Source organism: Myotis yumanensis, unplaced genomic scaffold (genome assembly GCF_028538775.1).
Source record: "Myotis yumanensis isolate MYYU_CA2020_CCGP unplaced genomic scaffold, mMyoYum1.0.hap1 SCAF_2, whole genome shotgun sequence".
Classification (NCBI taxonomy): domain Eukaryota; kingdom Metazoa; phylum Chordata; class Mammalia; order Chiroptera; family Vespertilionidae; genus Myotis; species Myotis yumanensis.
In genome coordinates this window covers 65211826-65229030 of record NW_027223753.1, presented here as the reverse complement: position 1 = coordinate 65229030, position 17205 = coordinate 65211826, and the positions used below count along the sequence as shown (strand labels likewise).

Below are 17205 nucleotides of genomic sequence, written 5' to 3'. Positions count from 1 at the left end.
GCCAGGTGGGGCTTGACAAAGGTGGTGCTGGCTGGGTCTGGGTCTCACACGATTTTGAGGTGCCGCGGGTGGGCGGGGACTTGACTCTGGGTCCCTCGGCGCGCCCCAGACTCTGACAGGAGGAAGATTTCCATATACATTTTACTAATTTTCTTTCATCTCTGACACTTCTATTATAAAGGGCAAATAGCAACATTTAAAATATTTTCTCTAATTAATCCCCTTTTAATGTGCACGAATTTTGTGCACCAGGCCACTAGTACCATATAAAAAGAATCAATTACTTGCTCAAACAATGTGCCTGTAGCTGGGAATTGGGAATCTATGTAACTGAGAGTTTCTCTTTTAAGGGTGAAAAAACATAATCATTAGAAATGTGTATTCTCAAAGAAACATATGGACATGTCTAAAACTATGCAATAAATATTAACCAGACTAACTTTTTTCTTTCAAATTTCCTTTTTATTCTAAAATGTTAGCCCTTTCCTTACTTCCTTTTTTCTTCTAAGTAAGTGTATATCCCCAGTCTGCCTTGTACATTTCCTACCTGGAACTTCAATGCCAGTGATGAAGTACAAAGCAAACAGCAGCACAGGCACACCCCTCTGGGTAAAAGACTGTCAAACACAATCCCGATGCCTCTCTGGTGGCAGTGATTTCTGAGAATGAGGCTGATGACACAGATCCACTTGGAAAAGTCCACCAGCATCCAGGCTCCGAGGACAATATTAACACAGGACACCAGAACACTTTCCCCTTCCCGCCGAGTGTTTATTTTATAGTTTTTGCGTCAGGTAATCAACTGAAACACTTCAACAACAGAAAGCTGGCAGAACGTTAAGGAAAAGGAGTGATTATCTCTCCAGCAGATGTGACAAAATGGTTTCACGTTGGAAGCAGTATTGCATAAATGAATCAACTGCATGGGGGAGGGAGGAGGGAAGGGAGAGAGAGAAGAGAAAGCAAGGAGTGAGCATCTTCCAACATGGACTGCGAGGGAGGAAAGGCACTATTCAGCTGTCTGTGTATTTATAAACTAAAAATCAAAATACACAATCCGTTTCTCAAAATTACATTCGACACTGCTGTAGAGATGCTCACAGACCTCTCAATAGAAAGCTACAGAAGCTTCTATGAAATCAGACAGACAGCACCTGTGTCTAAATCACAGGCTTACCCAGTAGTGTGTTTTAAAGAGATCATCGCCATGGGGCCCTTTTATAAATAGTACTGCAAAGGTCACCAAGCTGCATGAACTTAAATTATAGGATAAATCTGACTAACTGAGCACCCGTTTCAATCTCTCAAATTCCCACTCCAGGAAATCAGAAAGCAAGCTCCACTCCTGAGGCACTGAGTTGGCAGTGCCGCTGAAACAGGGTCGCTTTCCCCTCGGAAGGCTGCCTGAGCAGCAGTTCAGCTGGCAGCAGACAGCAACTCTGCACAGGGTAAATGAATGCAAAATTTAACACAATGGCCCCGCTTCCTCTCAAACTAAATAGCTATAAATTACGAAGAGGCAAGTTTTCAAATCATAAATTAGAAGCACCACCTGCACCTCTCTTAAAGACAAACTTCCTAAAAGGTTACAGTACCGGGTGCTTCTCAGAATTAAGGATTCGAGGACCATAGGTGTTTGACAATGCTCCCTGGGAAAACCCAAATACCATGGTTTACACAGATGTTCTCTATGTAGAATCTAAATGTAAATTAAAATACCAGCTATGCATTTGGGAACCAGCCTTTAGTTAAATTCTCTAGTGCTTTTAGAATTTTTATTTCATTTTATTAGAAAAAGAGAGAGTCATTGTCTACAAACTATTTTCTAACTATGCAAATACAATGAGCAAATCATCTGCAATATCAAAATACTGTTTGTAAATCACTGATGGCACTAACAATTTTAGGAATTTTCAATAGGACATATATAGAGAAAGAACAACAGTAGATTTCAAATTGTAGACATTAACTGAGTTTTAAGAATAGAAAATAAAATTTAAACTTTAAAAGTCAGTAAGTTCAAATTCTCCAATTTTCAAAAATTTAAACCCAATCATCAGGAATTAAGAAGTACCCAATATGTTCAAAGTTGCACAAATGAGTATGGATGATAGAAAAGTAAAGTAACCCCCATGCAATATCTTAAGTGTTGCTATCCGATATATTTAAGTGATACTTTACACATTAAAGCTGGGTAAAATAAAAATATATCCTCTCCATTACATTAAAACAGTCACAATAATTTATCAACAGTTGCCATTTCACAGCAATTAGAAAACAGGAGTTGATACAAGTTGAACAAAAAGGTACTTTTTCCTCTTTGGGGAAATAAACATATATAGATAGGTATATACACACACACACACATAACATTATCTTAAAATTCAAACTGGTTGATTTGCTTTTGTATTGTTAAAAAAAATTTCCCTATGATCAAAATACTGAAAAAGCACAAAGGCTAAAAAAAGAAAACCACATTTGCCATTTTAAAAAAATACATTATTGTCTCAGTGGTTCTATATATTTGCTACAAAGTTAGGTATTATAAGGACTCTGCGCGTATCAGACTCCTGGGGCTATATTGGACCAGATGGAATTAAATCTGACCCTTTCTCGGGCTCCAGGAAAGATAATCCTAACCCACCCTAAAAGATGATAGAATAAGCCCCTACGCTGAACTGTTAAACTGGGGAAGAAAACATGCCCACCTGGAAGCAATCTAAGTCATAAAAGTTTATGCATCTGTGGGAGAGACTGCCTGAATCAGAAAGCTATTCTTTGGATATAAGTTAGGAGCTTTTGAAAGTATATAAACTCTTTTAGGCCACTAGAGTACAGATTCAAAAATGATTTCTCCATAAATAATTATCTATTTTGGGGGTTGGTAAACTACAACCCCTGGGCATGTCACCTGTTTTCGTAATAATGTTTTATTGGAAAATAGCCATCTCATTCGTTTATGTGTTGTCTATGGGTGCTTTTGTGCTAACTGGCAGAGTTGAGTAGTTGTGACAGAGACCATATGGCCTGCAACACCTCAAAAATTTACTCTCCCGACCTTTATAGAGAAAGCTCACTGACTCCCTGACCTAGTGCACTACGTGCTCCTCTGGTTAAATGAAGAGTTAATGCACCTCAGGGAGCTCTCAGCATGTACTCCAAGAATGACCGACATACTGGGGCTCCATAGCAGGTAAATGTCAAACGCCTCACCTGGAAATGGTGCTTTCCTTTGGGGCAAGGAAATAATTTGTATATATTTTCAACAAATATCTGTAAACATTAATACACACAAAAAATACAGAAAGTCAAATAAAAGTATGCCTGTCAATGTTCTCTTAATATGCTCCTATTACTGGGGGGAAAGGGTATGAAAATGATTCTGTTGACTTCCTCTTCTTTAAATTTGTTAATAAGTGTTTTTTGATAAATAGTGCTCACTCCTGGCCTCCCATGTAATTAATAGCCTTGAAAGCAACCTGCCTACAATGCTAACATGGTTTGTTGAGGCCTTGTTTGGGAATATTTATTTAAACTATACATACTAAAGATTATTCTTTTAGAAAAATGTTTCTAAATTTCTTTATCTCTGTCACTCTAAGAAGGTGAAGAAGGTAAAGAATGCCCAGGAAAATGAAACTCTGCAAAATATACCTTAAAAACTAGAGGTATAAAACAGCTACCACTTCTGAATGGTAATGTAAAATAAAAACAGAAAACTATTCCAAATTTGAAGAACAAATTTTCCCTGCCCTGAGTCAGCTAATGAAGACTTTTTCAAACAGGGAACCTCCTGAACTCAAGCAGATGCTCATGAATTGTTAAGAATTCACAGGTGCTTCGTATTTCAATAGTTGAAACAGGGAAGATAAAACACTGAGAAGATATTTATCAAACACAAATTTATATCAAGATTAAATTTTTTTCAACCAGCTTATAAGTGGACTTTCCCTTTCTTTTTTAAAAAATGAACAGTATGAAACTATATGTTAAAGATGTTTCCATAATACCTTACATTTATATAGCACTTTACAATATCAAAGTGCTTTCATATGCCATCTCATTTAATCCTCACAACACCCCTGTGAGGTAGGTACAGCAGGTATTACTACTCTCATTTCAAGATGAGGACATTGAGGCAAAGAGAGGTTAAGTGACTCACCCAAGATCACACAGCTGAAAAGTGGCAGAGCCAGGACCAGAAATCAAGTTTTCTGACTCCTTGTCCAGGACTCTTTCCACTTATAACCACTGCCCCCAATTCTGAACAATGTACTGTGTATCAAAATTGAAAGGTTATTAGGGTTAATTTCAGTGATATCTTAAAGTTAAATGAGAAATACAAGAACACTAGGTCTGATGATTTTACTTGACATAATAAAACTGGTGCAAAACCACTTTTATCTAATTACTTTTAACCTTTTGGTCCAAATACATAAAATATGCAATATTTACAGCATTTTCCTTTCTGTAAATGCAATGCTTTAAAACACATTATAAAGCACCGTAGTAAAAATAGTTTACAAGTAAAAGTACAGAAGTAGGAAAACCCTACCCATACCACAGCTCACTAAATGGAGTTATAATATGGAGTCACCAGTACCTGTTGACAGCTTTACAGATAACCTGGAGAAACAAATACTAAACTTACTTTTTAAAATATTAATGTGTGGAAGCCTCAACTAAAATTTCAGCGTTCTCTGTAGTGTCTCCCCAATCTTAGATACTGGAGAGACAGGAATGAGAAACACTGCTTTGATCTTTTTACAGTATTAGTAATAGTTTGAATTGGTTTTTAACACTAATGACAATTATTTTTTTAAAGGAAATGAACATGGCCTACATAAATATGGGCAATTCCAACTACAGCAGAGACACTTCCTAGCAAACATGATCAAGGATTCCAATAAATTTCATGAGACTTGACTCACAGAAATGAAGCGCACACTGCCCACCAGTAGCAACGCTACTCAGTGCAGTTGCGTAACCAACCCTCCAGGTGAAGGCGGAGGAGCAAATGGATTGGTCTTCATTCATGGTTAGTTGAAAAAAAACGCTTTATCAAAAAACAGAGTATCAGAATTTTTTCTAAAATTGTATTTAGCCTTTTGATTAGAACTGCTATGTGTTTATTTTAGGTGATACATAGGATTTTCCCAGGCAGGAGGTTATAACTCCCACCAAAATTTAACTAGGAAAAAAAAAAAAGGCTTAAACTTCTTCGACCACTAACATACCAGCTAGCATCTACTTTCCTTGATCTTTTTGTTTGTTTCCTAACTCGGCTCAATATGAACTGTGGATCTGAGAACTAAGGTGAAGACAGGGTCAAAGTTTTAGTTGAAAAATCAAATAGTCACACCTTGTACTCAGTTTGATTTAGGGTAAATCTTTTCATAGAAAAAGTTCTGTGCGAGGATGTAGAGGTCTCCATCTTTTTCTCGGACAGCGTGGGCTCTGATGAATTGGAACTGCTCTAGTGCAAATTCATAGAACTCATTCTCCATTTTCCAAATGTCAGACTGCTGTAGTTTTGCAATGGTTTGTTTAGTGGGGAGTTTCTTCTCTGTGGTTTTCCTAAGATGAGATTTCTTTCCTACTTATAAAGGAAAAAAAGAAAAGGTAAATAATTCTGAGAACACACAAAAGATCAATGCCTCTTCATTTGAAGAGATGGTTTAAGTTAACAGAGAAGGACAGGCAACAACTGTTTTGTATTATTATCACCAGGGCAAAAACCAGTGCCCTAATCCTACTGAAAATGTGATTTATTGCTTTTAATGTAAATCTTTAAGTGAAAGACTTAATGAACTATCAGATAGTAAAAGGATTGTTCATCACTGAAGGCTGTCACAATATATGCTGTACTCTCAAGTGCTCTCACTAGTTCAATTTTGAAAAGAGAGTAAAATATCTATTTCAACCTTAATACTAATTTCTCATTACCTTTACTCCATCTATACTAATAATAGAGGAATATGCAAATTGTCCAGGACTCCATCATAGTAACAACTGAACAGCAGGCTGCGTGGGGCAACAAGATTGAAAGGGGGGGGGGGGGGGCAGTTGGGGGTGACCAGGTTGGCAGGGGGGCAGTTGGGGGCAACCAGGCCGGCGGGGGGGTGGGGGTTAGGGGTGATCAGGCCGGCAGGCAGAGGTGGTTAGGGGTGATCAGGCTGGCAGGGGGGGAAATTAGGAGCCAGCAGTCCCAGATTGTGAGAGGGATGTCCGACTGCTGGTCTAGGATCGGGATTGGGCCTAAACTGACAGTCGGATATTTCCTGAGGGGTCCCGGATTGGAGAGGGTGCAGGCTGGGCTGAGGGGAACCCCCCCCCCCCATTTCACAAATTTCATGCACCAGGCCTCTAGTATAATTATATGTTAGAAACTAGGACATATGTATATCTTAGAAAAAGACCTCCTCTGACAATATCTTATCAGAGAATGGCAAGATAACATTGAACAAAGAAACAAAACCACCCAAGGGAGACTAGACAGTCACTTTCAGGCGTGAACTACTGCTAAGGCTGCTGAAGCATCTCTTAAGAGGACTGTAACAGTCACAGCAGATGATGGTCATCATTAAAGTGACCAAGCTCTACTGTCCTGCCTATACTCTAATGGCATGAGTAGGTCTGAGGGTGGAACAGTCATAATGTTTGGTACTGGAATTATAAAATATTACACATTTCTGAGGTTGGTTCTGTAGTTTGCATCTTTCCACTATTCCTACAATGCCTTCTAATTACCACCTAATAGATGTTCATTCATTCAAAAAATATTTACTGAATACCATCTGTGTGCCAGGAATTGTTTTGTATTGAAAATGTTGAGGAGAAACAGACAATTTACTTTGAGTAATGGACAAGTTCCTTGAGAAACTTCAAATCACACAGATTTCTCTTTTTTCAAACAAAGAGAGTTGAGGACAGCTTTAGAAAGAAACCCATCATTTATATACCTGTACGGTAGAGGTCTGTAGCACCCCTGAAGAACCTGGGCAAAGCTGCCTCCAGTAACATGATAAAATCTTCAAGCTCTTCAGTAACTCCCACCAGAAAGTATTCATTAATTAGGTTATACTTGGCTTGATCCATAGCCCACCTGCTTCCCACATTCCTAAAACCAAGAAAAGAAATTAAGAACCTGGTTGCTCAATCTGCTAAGTATATTTGATGTCTTTGCCACTGTATATTATGGGAAAAATAGATAAACACATGTCCATCCAAAGCCTTAGCACTTTTATTAATGTCCTTTAAGAGACACATGTTTTTAATTTTCTTTGCCTCTATCCCCAGTTTCTGCTCAACTATGCAGTGCAAACTCAGACTTTACAGTTAGTTTAATATTAACAAAATTTAGTTTGAGGGCAGTTAAAAAATGTATACATAATACATATTTCTCTTATCTGATTTATTGTGCACTTCATATTTTTAAATTAAAGTAACTTTGTTCATTTTAAAAGCTACCTAGTAAGGTCTAAGCACTTTGTGTTTAGTGTTTATCTTAATTTAATTTGTGAGCGTAGGTTTTTCCATCATTTCTGAGGAACAGAAGTAAGGTAAGAAATGGTCCTGCCAGGAACCTTTTTTTTTTTTTTTTTTACACTAGAGGCCTGGTGCACGAAGTTTGTGCACGGGGGTGTGGGGAGTGTATGTCCCTCGGCCCAGCCTGCACCCTCTCCAATCTGGGATCCCTCTCACAATCCAGGACTGCTGGCTCCCAACTGCTCGCCTGCCTGCCTGCCTGATTGCCCCTAACCGCTTCTGCCTGCCAGCCTGATCACCCCCTAACCACTCTCCTGCCAGCCTGATCAACGCCTAACTGCTCCCCTGCCAGCCCGATTGCTCCCCTAACTGCCCTTCCCTGCTGGCCTGGTCATCCCTAACTGTCCTCCCCTGCAGGCCTGGTCACCCCCAACTGCCCTCCCCTGCTGGCCCGGTCACCCCTAACTTCCCTCTCTTGCCAGCCTGGTTGCCCCTAACTGCCCTCCCCTGCAGGCCTGGTCACCCCCAACTGCCCTCCCCTGCTAACCCAGTCACCCCTAACTGTCCTCCCTTACCAGCCTGGTTGCCCCCAACTGCCCTCCCCTGCTGGTCCGGTCACCCCTAATTTCCCTCTCTTGCCAGCCTGGTTGCCCCTAACTGCCCTCTCCTGCTGGCCTGGTTGCCCCCAACTGCCCTCCCCTGCAGGCCTGGTACCCCCCACTGCCCTCCCTTGCAGGCCTGATCACCCCTAACTGCCCTCCCCTGCTGGCCCGGTCACCCCTAACTTCCCTCCCTTGCCGGGCTGGTCACCCCTAACTGCCCTCCCCTGCTGGCCTGGTTTCCCCCAACTGCCCTCCCCTGCAGGCCTGGGTCCCCCCCAACTGTCCTCACCTGCAGGCCTGGTCCCCCCCAAATGCCCTCCTCTGCTGGCCCAGTCACCCTAACTGCCCACCCCTGTTGGCCATCTTGTGTGTTGGAGTGACGGTCAATTTGCATATAGGATTGTCAGCTAATGGCTCTTAATAGGTTTGGCTCTAAGTAAACTCTACTTTTCAGCTGGTGATTTTTACCTTTCCAACTTTGTCTTCTCAGCCATTAAAAAGTTGTGGTGAGGGGTAGGGGAGAATAAATGAGTTAATTGAGCTTCTTAAGTATGTTTTACAGATTCATAGAACTGGGAGGTCCTATGAATCTGTAAAACATACTTAAGAAGCTCAATTAAAATCTCCTCAATAATCCCCAAAAGAGCAATACTCTTTATTGTTTGAAGGTGTAGGTTGACAAACTTTCTATAAAAGGCCAGAGAAGAAATATCTTGGGTTTTGCAGGCCATATGGTCTTGGTTCACAGTTACTTAATTCTGCTCTTGCAGCATGAAAACAGCCACAGACAGTAAGTAAACAAATGAATGTGGCTGTGTTCCAATAAAACTTTATAAAACCAGGTGATGATTCAAATTTGGTTTTCAGGTTGCAATTTACCAATCGCCTGTTCTACAAAAATGATTAAAAACTAAGACATTCTTCCTATGCTTTCGATTCTTCTTAAGCTATTATTTTACTTTCATATAACCTATTGTGTAGGACTTTTAATTAATTTCACAGTAACCAAATAATATATTTCAAACAATGAAGAAAAGAACAGAAGGCGTTCCTTGAATCTCATTATGGTGTTTCAGAAAGATACTAATTTTCAATGTGTTCCTGTTTTTTCAACTTTTTCTATTAAAATTATTGATTAGATCAAATGAAGACATACCATTATGTTTAAAAAACTGAAAACTCAGCACATTCCAAATAAATAAACTCTTTATAAAAGATAAAACATCTTTATTTTCCACCTCATGTTTACTAGCAGACTAAACCACAACCATAACTGTCTCTTCAAATCAAAATCAGTTTAGCAGTGAAACCAGGTGAATAATTTACCCAGCGGGACAAAAGTCCTACTTGATCTAACATGAATGGCCAAAAAAATAAGCTTAGGGAAAAATGAGGTTTATGAAATGATCCCTGACCTATAATTAAGAGCTCTGCTGGAATATAGCAAAACATGTAACACTAAAAACAAATAAAACATTTAAAAAGAAAACCAGCATCTGAGGGAAGAGTGCAAGGATATTTATACATGAAGAATCTTTTGAATGCACTTAAAGGTAATCACAAGACGAAGTACTACTTAATCACATGTTATTTTTAGTCTGGTCTTTCATTAATTCCTTATACCTAACCCTTGACTAACACATGCACATTTGTGAAATACCGATTACAGAGAAATGAGGAAGATTAAAATGTAAGCCAACTTGATCTCCCTACCAGCATTCCGAGCTGTGGCCACAGAAGAACGGGATTTGAAGCCAGAGCTTCTCTGGAGCACAGTCTGAGCCACCCTCCGCTACACATTCATCAAACGTCTGGAACGAAGACACAGCAGCACATATGAGCCATAAACCCAAGTCAATGAGGGTTCCCATTCACTGAGATACTGAATTAAAGGGATAGACAGGTTATGAATACATACCTGAGAGTGTTTCCACATAACTGAAGAAAGTTAAACATGGATTTTTCTCACACCTTTGCCTATGCCAGTGTTTGCATGAGTTATTTTACTATATGAACAGAAAACCCCCAGATAAAAAACTGTCCTTAACAATAAGTACCGGTTTATATTATGTTTGTATATTTATACTTTCTAACCTCTTACTAAATGAAAACAAGGCTAAAGACACTATCATTTCTTTATAATCATTTGATTATAATCATCTATGAAATAATCATTTGAAAAGAACATAAAGTAGGACTACACTTAAGTTTCTTCATTGTACAAAGCAGAATTGAACTGAGATACTTTTGACCTGCATGCCTTCCTCTGCAAGTGCACCTGACTGAAGTAATTAAAAGGAAAAGAGACTCACTGCTTCTGTATCTAAAATTACTCAATTCCACCTTTGTGAGTACTCACTGTCATAGGCATTTTAACAGTAGCCATTATCTATTTGAAATGCTATAATATTGAGATGCCAGAGAACAAACTCAGAAGCTGTGGACGCTGCAATGAGACATCTACAAATACCACCTATTATTACTGAGAGGAAGCAGATGGAGTAGAATAAATCCTAGTTGGAGTCCAGGCTCCTAAGTTTCTAGATCCAGGTTTCTTTGTTTTAGAAGCTTAGTATCTACTCTAACTCATTCACCTACTAAATGAAATGTTTTATTATCTATATATAGAGAGAGCCAGGGGCCATCACATCTGAAACAACCAAACCGACGACTGAACGACTGAACACCAGGCTGAGTGGGGAGACCAGGCCAGCAAGGGGTTTAGTGAGGGATGACAAAAGGACTGAGCAGCAGGCTGCATGGGGCGACCAGGCCTGCAGGGGGGGCCATGAGGGGCGATCAAGCCGGTGGGGGTGGGGAGGCAGTTGGGGGCAGCCAGGCCAGCAGACGGGGCAGTTGGGGGTGACCAGGCTGGTTGGGGGGGGGGGGGGGCGGGCAGTGAGGGGCAACCAGGCCAGTAGAGGGGGGCAGTGAGGGGCAACCAGACCGGCATTGGGGGGCAGTTGGGGGTGACCGGGTCAGCAGGGGGGCAGTTAGGGGCAACCAGGCTGGCAGGGGGGGCAACCAGGCCAGGGGGGGGGGGAGGGGGTAGTTGGGGGCGACTAGGTCAGCAGGGGGGGCCAGTGAGGGGCGACCAGGCCGGCAAGGGGGCAGTTGGGGGTGTCCAAGCTGACAGGTAGGGCAGTAAGGGGCGACCAGGCTGGCGGGGGGGTGGGGGTCGGGGTAATTAGGGGCAACCAGGCCAGAAGAGGGGGACTATTGGGGGCGACCAGACCGGGAGGGGCAGCAGTAAGGGGTGACCATGCTGATGGGGGGGCAGTTAGGGGCAACCAGGCTGGTGGGGGGGGGCAGTTGGGGGTGACCAGGTTGGCAGGTGGGGCATTTGGGGGTGACCAGGCTGGCAGGGGGGCAGTTAGGGGCGATCAGGTTGACAGGCAGAGGCGGTTAGGGGTGATCAGGCTGGCAGTGGGGCCAGTTAGGGGCGATCAGGCAGGCAGGCAGGTGAGCAGTTAGGAGTCAGAGGTCCTGGATTGTGAGAGGGATGTCCCGGATTGGAGGCTGTAGGCTGGGCTGAGGGGACCCCCCACTCCATGCATGAATTTTGTGCACCGGGCCTCTAGTCTACACTAATAAAAGAGAAACATGGTAATTGGCGTACGACCGATACCCTTCCCATTGGCTAATCAGAATATCCTTATGCAAATTAACTGTTAGCCAAGATGGCGGCCAGCAGCCATGCACTGAAGCAAGCAGGGAGGCTTGCTTGCTCCAGTGATGGCAGACTCCAACGTTCCCCGCCTGCCGCTGTCAGCCTCTCAGCTGCAACTCTAAGCAACTATGTACTATGTTGCAAATAAGAAGCTAAACAAAACCCCAGAAACTGGCGCCGGGCTTCAGCCAGCCGTACCGCAACATTGTATCGATGTTTTCAGCAGCGAGGCCTCAGAGCTAAAGCTGGCCCAGAATAAAAAAAAAGAAAAGAAAAAAGGAGCGGTTGGGAGCTTCAGTCACCCGCTTCTGGAAAACAGCCCTCAGCCCCTCAGCCAGACTGGCCAGGCACCCCAGTGGGGACCCCCACCCTGATCCAGGACACCCTTCAGGGCAAACCAGCCAGCCCCCACCCGTGCACCAGGCCTCTATCTAGTAAAAGGGTAATATGCCTCCCGGCACCGGGATCAGCGTGACAAGGGGCAGTGCCCAAACCCCCTGATCAGCCCTGCTCTGTGCCTGATAGGGGGGAGCTCCCCAATCCCAATTGCCCTGCGGCTCTGTGTGTGACATGGGGCGGGGCCACAACCTCCCTATCCGCCCTGCTCTGTTCGTGACAGGGGAAGGCGCCCCAACACCCTGATCAGCCCTGCTCTGTGCCTGATAGTGGGGAGCTCCCCAATCCCGATTGCCCTGCGGCTCTGTGTTTGACAGGGTGCGGCGCACCAACCCCTTGATCGGCCCTGCTCTGTGTGTGACAGGGTAGAGCCATAACCTCTCCATCGGCCCTGCCCTGAGTGTGACAGTGGCGGCGCCCCAACCCCCTGATCGGCCCTGCTCTGTGGGTGATAGAGGGTGGCACCCCAACCCCCCTCCACGGGCCTTGCTCTGTGTGTGACAGGGTAGAGCCATAACCGCCCCATTGGCCCTGCCCTGAGTGTGACAGGGTGCAGCGCCCCAACCCCCTGACCCGCCCTGCTCTGTGTGTGACAGGGGGCAGTGCCCCAACTCCCCTATCGGCCCTACTCTGTGAGTGACAGGGGGGAGCTTCCCAACCCCCTGATCGACCCTGCTCTGTGTGTGACAGGGTACGGAGCCCCAACCCCCCTGATGGGCCCTGCTCTGTGAGTGACGGGGCAGCGCCCCAACCCCCTGATCGGCCTTGCTCTGTGAGTGACAGGGGGCAGCGCCCCAACCGCCTGATTGGCCCTGCTCTGTGTGTGACAGGGGGCAGCGCCCCAACCCCGATTGGCCCTGCTCTGTGCGTGACAGGGGGTGGCACTGCAACCTCCCCATTGACCCTGCCTTGAGTGTGACAGGGGGCGGTGCCCCAACCCCCCAATCGGCCCTACCCTGAGTGTGACTGAGGGTGGCATCGCAACCTCCTGATCCGCCCTGCTCTGTGCATGACGGGGCGGCACCCCAACTCCCCAATCGGCCCTGCTCTGAGCCTGACCAGGGGCTGCACCTAGGGATTGGGCGTGCCCTCTGCCACCTGGGAGCAGGCCTAAGCCAGCAGGTCGTTATCTCCCGAGGGGTCCCAGACTGCGAGAGGGCACAGGCCGGGCTGGGGGACCCCCCCCCCCCGAGTGCACAAATTTTTGTGCACCGGGCCTCTAGTCCTATATAATAAAAGGCTAATATGCAAACTGACTGGACGGTGGAACGACTGGTCGCTATGATCTGCACTGACCACCAGGGGGCAGACGCTCAATGCAGGAGCTGCCCCCTGGTGGTCAGTGCGCTCCCATAGAAGGAGCAGTGCTCAGCCAGAAGCCGGGCTCACGCCTGGTGAGCGTAGCAGTGGTGGCAGTTGGACAGCACTAAGGATGTCCAACTGCCCCGGGGAGCAAACCTAAGCCGTCAGTTCGACATCTCTTGAGGGATCCCAGACTGTGAGAGGGCACAGGCCTGGCTGAGGGACCCCGCGAGTGCATGAATGTTGTGCACTGGGCCTCTAGTACAATATAAAAGCAGAAAAATAGGCCCTTTGAGTTTGGCCCAATAGATAGAGGGTTGACCTGCGGACTGAAGGTCCCGGGTTCGATTCCGGTCAGGGACACAAGCCTGGGGTTGGGGGCTCCATCCCCAGTAGGGGGAGTGCAGGAGGCAGCCAATCAATGATTCTCATCATTCATGTTTGTATCTCTCTCTCTCCCTCTCCCTTCCTCTCTGAAATCAATAAAAATATATTAAGAAAATAAAAAATAAAAAAACTAGAAAAAATAAATATAAAAATATTCTTGAGGCCATTTAGATTATTAGTTTAGATATTTAACTCCTATAATTGAAGGTTAAAATAAACAAAATTTGATACTTGATGGTAATGGCAATTATATGTACATTGCATCCTCTTCTGCAAATGCTTTTGCTTCTTACTTTATATAGAAAACTGAAACTAAGCGTGAGCTCTCTCAATTTCCTGCTTCGATAAAAGTTTATCTGCATCTGTAGCCCCCTACTGCCCTCAGCGTTAAAGAGACATTTGCTTCTCCTATCTTTGAACACCATTCTCACCCCCTTCTGAGATCCTTGCTCCATCAATTTCTCTCCAGTTCTTTGTATGATCACCCCTTGCTGACTTCAGATATATTAATATGCCAAGTGTCTGTCACCTTAAAGAAACATTTCCTGACATTTTTGTTTCTTTCAAAGCCAAACTTCTATTTCAAAAGTAGTCCTTCCTCGGGGTCAGTCTTAACTTACCTCTCAGTGGCTTCTCAATGTTTTGGATTCCACCTGAACTCCTTTCTCTGACATCCCTGATGGACTTGCCATTGACAAATCAAAGGGACAGATTTGAATCCTCATTCCACTAAGCCCTTTGCAATTGAAATTATTTTCCTAGCCATTTCAAGGACATGCCAGGTTTGTCTTCTGATTCTCTGACATCAGTCTCCTTGGTATGCTGCTCTTTACCTGCCTACTCTTTAAATGTTAGCATTCCCTGAGTTACATATCTGCACCCTCTCTTTTTCTTCTTCCTTTTTCATCTGGTCCTCTTTTCATATTCTATATGTCTCCAAGTGCAATTTCATTCAATCCCTTGTTTCAACTCTCACCTAATGTTGATGACTCTCTAATCTATGATTTAGTTCAGACTTATATCTTGAGGTTCAAATACAATTTCTAGGGGATACCTCCACTTACTCATACATGACTAAAATTAATGTCCAATTTTATCTCTTTAATCAACTCCATTACAACTGAATCTTCCTTCTGTTTTCTCTTTCTAGAGAAAGAAACCACCTATGGTCCAACCAGAAACCTGGGAAGAAGACAGGCCAAGGCTAACTCTGGATTACGCACCTTTAAGATAGAGAAAACTGATCTACAACTTGGTTGAGAACTGAATTGTTCCAGATAGGAGACATTCGAGAAGAGAACCAAGGTTTGACTGTATATGCCACGCAGTCTTATTAACACCACAGATGTGAATTTATTAATGAAAACTCTTGCAAAGTTAAAAATATTAAGGAATTATTTGCAATAAAACATCATTGGGTCCTGGAATGTTACCAACAGTTGTGTCATGAGGAATAAGCCAAATTAATAAAAATGTGTATGTCTCAATATGTTATAAGACTGAAAAGGCCCACCTGTCAATCGTAAAACAAAGGAATTTTCCACTTTCATAAAGCATTTGTAGATGGCCCTCTCTTCATGAGAGTTAAGGTAATGCAATAGTATTTTGCTAATGTCACTACTATTACATCTAAATAAGTAGCTGTATTTATATATATTTTATAATGACATTTAAAAAACAAGCAAGCCTTGTCACCATCAGGGTGAAGAATGGTTTAAAAAGCATATCTACCTAAAACGTTCAAATATAAAAGAGAAATTATGTTAAAAAAATATCTGCATCTGAGTACTGAATATGCAACTTTGGAATCTCTCTCACACACACAAAAAGGTTGAGTAGCATGTTGCATTTCCTCCCTCCATTTTAAAGGGCATAGAGGGGTTAAAACTGTGAGGTTTGGAGTTAGAGCAACTGGGTTTAAATTCCAGCTAACACTGAGCAAGGTTAACCCTTTGTGCCTCAGTTTCCTTATCCGTACAATGGAGACAATAACAGCAACTATTCCCATAGAATTGTACAGGCTACTTCACACACACACACACACACACACACACTTTAAAATACTGCTTGATACACAAAAAACACTCAATAAATGTGAGCTATTATTATTGCTGTATCATTACTAACTGTTATTATTATCTAATTCTCCAAACCACAAAACCATGGTATCCATGGCTTACAATGACAAATGGTGGATGTAGGAACCAAGGTGACTGTGAATCTTTGCCTTACCAACATTAAAACTGCTTTGGTGGAAGGAAGGAGATGGATATATTTACTGAGTAAAAACTAATGTAAGTGATAGAGTTTTAAAAAAGTAATGTGTTGAAATGATTTAGAAATAACTATCAACACATTCTAAAGTACTGGGTCAAGAGTTATATTAATAGAGTTTATAAAATTTTATACTTACAATAACATAAGTATACCTTTTTAGGAGATTAAGTAATGCTAAGACATCAGTAGACACTAAAAATAATGTTTTGGTCAGCTATCTGTGTTTGGATTAGTATCTTCTACCTAAAGTTTTGAGACTCAGAAAAGTAACAGCAATTTCTAGAAACATAAAAAAGTAAAATAAAACAAAAAATTTTGCCTCCTCATGTGACACTAAGGGCACATCTAACTTGGAAAAAAATTGTTGGATGTTAATTGTTCTATTATATCAAACTAGGGGCCCCATGCATGAAAATTCATGCAAGAGCAGGCCTTCCTTCCCCTGGCTGCCAGCACCGGCTTCCCTCTGGCACCTGGGCATCTTGCTTTGCTCCGGCCTAGCCGGCAGGCACCTAGAACCCGGGCAGCTTTGCTCCTGCCCCGCCAGCAGGCACTCAGGACCCAGGCAGCTTCCCTCTGGCCACAGCTTTGTCCAGAACGACATCCGGAAGGACGTCCAGTCTAATTAGCATATTACCCTTTTATAATTATAGATGTCTAGAATCACTATCATGTAACACTTTAGGACAAAAAGATGCAGAATTCACTCATTCAACCATCTGTTAAGTACACACAGATGAACTAGACACTATACCAGTGATGGCAAACCTTTTGAGCTCGGTGTGTCAGCATTTTGAAAAACCCTAACTTAACTCTGGTGCCGTGTCACATATAGAAATTTTTTGATATTTGCAACCATAGTAAAACAAAGACTTACATTTTTGATATTTACTTTATATATTTAAACTAGAGGCCTGTTGCATGAAAAGATTCGTGCAATAGGCCTTCCCTTCCCCTGGCTGCCGGCACCGGTTTTCCTCCAGCACCCGGGACCCAGGCCTTCGCTCCGGCCGGAGCCGCCTTCAGTCTTCGCTGTTCTGGCCGGAGCCGCCTTCAAGCCTTCGCTGCTCTGGCTGGAGCCGC

General features: G+C 43.3%; 1 protein-coding gene across 2 annotated transcripts in view; it reads right to left on the bottom strand.

Annotated features, from left to right (window-relative positions):
- Positions 1–200: 200 nt before the first annotated feature.
- The window catches only part of HS2ST1 (heparan sulfate 2-O-sulfotransferase 1), a 159794-nt gene continuing 142789 nt past the window's right edge, over positions 201–17205 (bottom strand). Inside the window, exons 5-7 of one of the 2 annotated variants that reach the window (XM_070405516.1) lie at positions 9804–9901; positions 6963–7120; positions 201–5599 (exon numbers count right to left, since the gene is read on the bottom strand). In XM_070405516.1, the coding sequence (XP_070261617.1) occupies positions 5370–5599; positions 6963–7120; positions 9804–9901 (486 nt within the window). In that variant the 3' untranslated portion in view covers positions 201–5369. The remainder of the gene's footprint in view (positions 5600–6962; positions 7121–9803; positions 9902–17205) is intronic. The other variant, XM_070405517.1, reaches the window with a different exon arrangement.